Genomic DNA, 7239 nt, shown 5'->3' with positions numbered 1-7239 from the left:
CCGGCACCACCCCCGGCCCCAGCCTGCAGTGGCAGTGCAGCCTCACCCTGCACGCAGATCTGGGGCACATATACCACCCCCCACCAGCCCCATGCCCTCCCAGGGCAGTTTTATAGATTTCATGGACATTTGGGCTGGAAGAGACCTTGCGAGATCATCAGATCCAGCCCCCTGCCCAAGGGGCAGGAAGTCAGCTGTGGTCAGATGACTCCAGGAAGATAAGCATCCAAGCCTTTCTTAAAAGGTAGTTATTGTAGAATATTCAACAACTCCAGTCTACTTTACAGTAACTTACTCATATGCCCATGTCCGCAAGCTTCGCTTGAGCAGACCTACCTCTATGTAGAAAGTAGCATGAAGATTCAGTTGAGTGCAACCTTGACCCCTCTCCTGGAAAAGGGTGTCAAGATGTTTCAGTCTAACTCAAAATAATCTAGTAACAAGCTATACTGGACTTCATTTCACCAAAACAAACAAACAAAACAAAATAAAAACACAAGCAACCAACAAAAAAAAACTCCACATACAGCTATTCAGCAGTCTAATTATTCTGTTGGCATGTATAGGATTTCTTGTGGATACAGAATTATTAGGGGTGGACCAGCAAAGATCTTTTGGGCAGATACCAATGGCCAGTTATTAACATGCCATATCAACTAATACCAATTTGATTGCCAATATGCAGCCCAGCAGGTTGGAGAGCAGCACCTGGCTGGCAAGTCTGTTTGGGGGGTGGGAAGGGGCATGGAGCAGGGAGGGTAGATCGAGGCCTCCATGGTGAGGGAGGGAGTGAGGCAGGGGCTACCCAGCCAGGGCAGGGTGGGGTTCAGGACAGAGCCATCAGTGGCTTGTCTGGGGGATGCGGGGGGACAGCAGCTCCCACCACTGCGTGCACCCCCAGAGGCAGCATAGGGAGCACGTACCCCCCCCCGATCTGTGTGCAGGGTGAGGGTGGGCTGCCACTGCGGGTGGCACTAGGCTTTTCCCAGCGGGGGGTGGGGGGAGGGGGAAGTGGATTGGGCTGGGGCTGTGCTCAAGGCGGACAGTTGCAGTGCTGGGAGGGGGGCCTATGGGGTGGGCTACAGCCACCCCAAAATTAACCATAGCCCCCCAAACTCACCCCCCTCCCAGCACCACCTGCCCTGAGTGCAGCCCTGACCCATACCCCCCTCTGCCCAGGAAGAGCCCAGCACCACCCCCAGCCTCAGCCCACAGTGGCAGCCCACCCTCACCCCATGCACAGATCGGGGGGGGGGTCCCACCCTGCCTCCCCAGGGGTGTATGCAGCAGTGGGAGCCACTCCTCCCCCCTGGACAAGCCACTCGCAGCTCCATCCCAAGCCCCACTCCTTCCTTCACTGCGGAGGCCTCGATCTGCCCACTCCACACCCCTTCCCTCTACATGCACAGAGCATTGATCAGTGATGTTATCGGCCACAATTGGCCAAAAAAAGCCGATTGCCAATAATGTCAATTTTCCTTTTATCGGTGTCGATACAATATGGGTCAATGTATTAGTGCACCTCTAGGAATTACATGCCATAGGAACAACTCTATAAAGTACACAATTTTAACTATGCATTTTGAGATCATAAAAGACACAGGAGAGTTTTAATTAAATATGGTGCCTTACACTGCAGTTTATTTCTTAGCTATACTGGAGTTAAATAAATGTCATAAACGATATATCATATTTACTTGATTCAAGGATAAGTCTCCCCTCCTCATTTAACGCCTGGCCCTACTGCGCTGCCCAGTGCCTCCCTCCCCCTCAACTGTGTATCACTACCAGTTTCCCACTGCCTGCACCCTTACTGCCTCTCGCCCACTGCTGCTTTCCCTGCTGTAGCAGTGGGAGAGATGAATTTAAGACTACCCTCTAATAACATATAGAAAATAACAACAAATTTATAAGTTTCCCATGTACAGAATCTAATTATTGGAGGGTCATCTTAAATTCAAACTCATCTTGGGTCCAAGTAAATACAGTATTGCTTTGTGTCACAGAACATTAGGCTTGGAAGGGAGCTCAGGAGGTCATCACAAGGCAGGACCATCCCCAGCCAGATCATTCCAGATGGCTTTGTTGAGCTGGGCCTTAAAAACCTCCAAGGATAGAAATCCCATCACCTCTCTAGGTAACTCTTTCCAGTGCTTCACTACCCTCCTAGTGAGAAAGTTTTTCCTTACTATCCAACCTAAACCCCTCTTTCTGGAACTTGAGATCATTGCTACTTGTTTTGTCATCTTCCACTACTGAGAACAATCGAGCTCCATCTTCTTTGGAACCACCCTTCAGGTAGTTAAAAGCTGCTATCAAATCTTCCCTCAGCCTTTTCTGCAGACTAAATAAGCCCAGTTCCCTCAGCCTTTCCTCAGAAGTCAAGTGTCCCAGCCCCCTAACTGTTTTCACTGCCCTCTGCTGGACTCTCTCCAACTTGCCCACAACCTTTCTGTACTGGGGAGGCCCAAAACTGAACACAGTACTCCAGATGTGGCCTCACCAGTGCAGAACAGGTAGAATAATTATTTCCATTGATCTGCTGGCAACAATCCTAAAAATGCAGCCCAATACACTGTTAGCCTTCTTGACAACAAGAGCACACTGTTGGCTCATATTCAGCTTACTGTCCACTGTAATCCCCAGGTCCTTTCCTGCAAAGCTGCTGCTTAGCTAGTTGGTCCCCAGCACATAGCAGTGCATGGGATTGTTCTGCCCCAAGTGCAGGACTTTGCATTTGTTCTTACTGAACCTCATGAGATTTCTTTTGGTCCAATCCTGCAAGTTGTCTAGGTCACTCTGAATCTACTCTTCACTGTACCTACTACACCCCCTGCCAGCTTGGTATTATCCACAGGCTTGATCTGGAAAACGTGATGGGATTGCACTCTAACCATTAATGAAGACACTGAACAAAGCCAGCCCCAGGATCAACCCCTGGGGCACTCAAATTCATAGTTGTTAGGGGGATGGAAGGGATCTTACTAGATCATCGGGTCCGGCTCCCCTGCACTTAGGTAGGAAAGACTGCTGGGATCAGATGACCCCAGCAAGATGGGCATCAAGGAGCTTTTTAAAGATTGCCAGGGTGGATGACTGTACCACCACAGGGGGGTGTCTGTTCCAAGCCCTTGGTATTTGACTTGTAAAGAAGTTTTTCCTTATGTCTAGCTTGAAGCAATCCTCAATCAGTTTGTGCCCATTATTTCTTGTCCTCCCCTGGGGGGCCTTGGTAAACAGATGGTCCCCCAGACCCTGATGCATGCCCTTGATGTACAAACATGATCTGGAATCAAACAGAAACCAGTGCTTACAGGCTGCCAACCAGTCCCCTCTGAGTCTTTTCTTCTCCAGGGTGAACAGTTCCATGTCTTTCAGCCTTTCCTCACATGACCTGGTCTCTAGGCCTCTAATTATGTGCATAGCCCTCCTTTGGACTCTCTCAAGCGATACCACTGGGTACCATCTGCAAATCAGATCTTGAGCCATTGATCGTTACCCATTGAGCCTGACAATCCAGCCAGCTTTCTATCTACTTTACTTACAGTCCATCCATCCAACCCATACTTACTCAGTGTGCTTGCATAAATGCTGTGGAAGATTGTATCCAAAGCCCTGCTCAAGTCAAGGTATATCATGTCCACTTCTTTCTCCCCATCCACAGAGCCAGTCATCTCATCATAGAAGGCAATAAGGTCAGTCAGGCATGACTTGCCCTTGGTGAATCCATGCCAACTGTTCCCGATTGCTTTCTTCTCCTCCAAGTGCTTCGAAATGAACTCCTTGAGGACCAGCTCCATGATTTTTCTGGGAACTGAGGTGAGGCTGACTAGTCTGTAGTTCCCCATCAGCCTCACCGCAGTCCCCATAAGGAACACTAGCTCAAGGTCTCATACGAATTCCTACTGAGGAAGTGGATCACACCAAACATCTACAACCACTATTAGCAACCTCGTTAGGATTACGTCAGTAGCAGCTAATGACTACATAAGCACAGATACTGCTACCCTCATTCCCTAGGAAGGATCCCCCTTTAAGTCAGAATTGAGAAACCAATGTGCTGGAAATGCTGCACTACAGCTTTTCACATCAGGTCTGTTTTGTAAATAAGAGATTTTTGTGAGAATTGTTAATGCAGTACCTTTTACAGGGAATAAGGTCACTAAGTGCTATGTAAAATTCAGAATACTTTTAGATTATGACAGTTTTAAATACAAGTCAAATTTCAAATGTAAAGTTTAACTTTTTATTTAACTAAACCATATAAACACAGATGCATATACTGTATAAAGGAATTAGAAGCAGTTAATCTTTCAGTAATATTCAGTAAAGCCTTCAGACAAAATATTGAAGAAATCTAAACATATAACAGAGGAAACCATCCGTGTACAAGCATGCTCTCAAAGTAATAAGCAACCATGATCCAATTTAACCTTTTTAAAAATATTTTTACTATATACCTTAACTAAGAAGAAAAAGCTGTTTTCTAAACAAATGCATTCTCTCCAATTATGCAAGCTTAGTAATTCTAAATAAGACCACTGCCTTTCCATTTTATGTCTTTGCAACAAGGTATTTAGAAGAATTCACAGATTCATTGGAATCCGACAGGGCTGCACCATAAGCGCTTTTGCTGTGGCCCAATATGACCATTAATAATCTACAGAACCATCTAAATCTTCACCCTCAAAAAATTAAATTTGAAAACTTCAGTCTAATTACAGATGACATAGCCCAAGTTACTTATGTGCAAGTCTACAGAAGGGTGACCTCTCCACTACATATTCCATTGCAAAGTTTAACTCGATTTTACTTGGCTTTTGGGAGGGAAAAAAAATGCTTAATCAATTAAAGTAAGTACTTTAAAAACAAATGTAACATTCTGAATTCATTACCTGACCCAGAGCCTGAAGTAGTCATATCGTAAATTAAGTCTTTTAAAGTAGTTCCTTCTGATATAAAGGGACGATCCAATGAGGGATCTTCTTCACTTGGTACACGATGGTGAATGACAGTACGATTATGGCAGATATACAGAATTAACATTAATGAAATGCAAACAAAGCATACTGGTCCAGCAATGACAGCAGCCAGTTCCACAGGTCCTAGACTAGATGCAGGTTTTCCTGGAGTAGGGCCTAAACGTGGGGGTTTAAAAAAAAAAAAAAAAAAAAAAAGTGTTACTGTTTAATAACAGCAAGTTAGATCCAAGATAAAGAAAGAAAGAATCACCAACACACATACAGATTGGAAAATGACCTTCTAAGCAGCACAGTGGCAGAAAGGGATATTGGAGTCATAGTAGACTCCAAGATAAACGAGTCATCAATATGACAAAGTGATAAGTAAAGCTAACTACACTCTATCATGCATTAGCAGGTGCATCACAAATAGGTCTAAGGAGGTGATACGTCCCCTCTATGCAGCATTGATAAGGCTGCAGCCGGAGTACTGCATCCAGTTTTGGGCACCACACTTCAAGAAGGATGTGGATAACCTTGAGAGGGTCCAGAGCAGGGCTACTCATATGGTTAGGAGCCTGCAGGTAAGGCCCTACGAGGAGAGATTGAGGGACCTGGATCTCTTCAGCCTTCGCAAGAGAAGGCCAAAAGGTGACCTCGTGGCCATCTACAAATTCATGGGGGGAGGAGGGGCAGCAAGGAATAGGAGATACTCCATTTATCAGGGCTCCCTTTAGGGTAACTAGAAACAACGGCCACAAACTGAGAGAGAGTAGATTTAGATTGGACATGAGGAAGAACTTATTCACAGTAAGGGTTACCAGAATCTGGAATGGGCTTCCAAGGGAGGTGGTGCTCTCCCCTATCCTGGAGGTCTTTAAGAGGAGGTTAGACAAGCACCTGGCTGGGGTCATCTGACCCCAGCGCTCTTTCTTGCCCAGGGTAGGGGGTCAGACTCGATGATCTACTGAGGTCCCTTCCAACCCTAAAAATCTATAAAGGGTTTCTTTTAATGCTAGTGGCAGTATATTTTATTTCATACTGGTTCTTGTGTGCTTTTGGCATATTTATTTTAGCAAGATTTTTTTTTTTTGAGTCCAGGCTGTTGCAGGTCTCCAAAAGTCAACAGTATATCATGCAGACAAAAACATTTTTATTCAGTTAGAAAAATATATACATATAGTTAATGCAAGCAACTTGGCATTATGATGCAAAGAATTTTTAAAAATCTTAATAGTACTTAATAGTATTTTTATTTCTTGATGTAAAACTTCAGAATGATATTCATTAAGTCTAATATATGTCTTTAACCTTCATTCTTATACCAAACTTGGCTTATTTTGTTGCACACTTAAAAAAAAAAAAAGCAAACATTTTACCTGGTGTTGGAATTGGAAGATCTAATTTATTGCAGAGGTCTTTATCACAGCAATGAGGATTAGTAATAACTCCATCTCTTGAGGAGGGAGCACAAACAAATGGCCTGTCTCGGGGAATCAGATCAATTTCTGCTATGCACATGCTATTGTGCATGACTTTGTCTAAAGTCCGTGTCACTGAGGTAAAGCAGAGCCCATCTGTCACGCATGTAAAGTTGTCTTTTGTACAGAGATGACAATAACACTGTAAAGCTGTATTTAAAAAAAAAAAAAAAGGTTTTAGAGTTAGTTATGTGAAGTTTCATAGTTCATCCCCAGCCTTGAACTTGGAACCTTCTGGGCCCGCACACAAGCCACAAGCCACTCAGCCAGAGAGCTAAGTTCTGCTAAATCATTTTGCAATACTAATAAAGTTGAGGCTTTATGCAATTTTCTAAACTTTCAGTACCTACATACATATTTTTGGAACATAATAGAATGCTTCTTCAATGAACTAAAAAAAAAATTAAGAAAAGGGATGGGGAAGAAAGTCAGACTTATAAAAGGGGACATTGTTGTTTTAGGAGAGATTTATCTTCTCTATTTTACTTTATGTAGAGTCAGACAATAAGCGTTCACTTAAGATTTGAAAGTTAAAAAAAAGAAAGCTTAAAAAAAAAAATACAATTTACTGTGATGTGTAATATTACATAATATATCCCCCAAAGCATTTAGGATCCATTCCTGCTTCTGATGAAGCCACTAGGAATACTGCCATAAACTTCAACAGATACAAAAGCAGATCTTCAGTGTGTGGCCAAAGTACCTCATCTTGCTGGCCACTCATCAGGTATGAAAGCACCATCGTAACTCCTGACAGTATGAAGAACTTTTGCTACTGGCTGGGAGTAGAGGCCTTT

The 7239-nt window shown here is 43.9% G+C and overlaps 1 protein-coding gene across 1 annotated transcript in view; it reads right to left on the bottom strand.

Moving 5' to 3' along the window:
* The window catches only part of TGFBR1 (transforming growth factor beta receptor 1), a gene marked incomplete at its 5' end in the record, with an annotated part of 85302 nt that extends 78691 nt beyond the window's left edge, over window positions 1-6611 (bottom strand). Inside the window, 2 exons of the mRNA XM_019508729.1 lie at window positions 4896-5138; window positions 6341-6611. Coding sequence (XP_019364274.1) covers window positions 4896-5138; window positions 6341-6611 — 514 coding nt within the window. The remainder of the gene's footprint in view (window positions 1-4895; window positions 5139-6340) is intronic.
* Window positions 6612-7239: the final 628 nt, after the last annotated feature.

This window comes from Gavialis gangeticus, unplaced genomic scaffold, assembly GCF_001723915.1.
Source record: "Gavialis gangeticus isolate Ggan-Ray unplaced genomic scaffold, GavGan_comp1, whole genome shotgun sequence".
In the NCBI taxonomy this organism is placed as follows: Eukaryota; Metazoa; Chordata; order Crocodylia; family Gavialidae; genus Gavialis; species Gavialis gangeticus.
The sequence above is the reverse complement of the archived record's forward strand: the minus strand, read 5'-3'. Positions and strand labels throughout refer to the sequence as shown.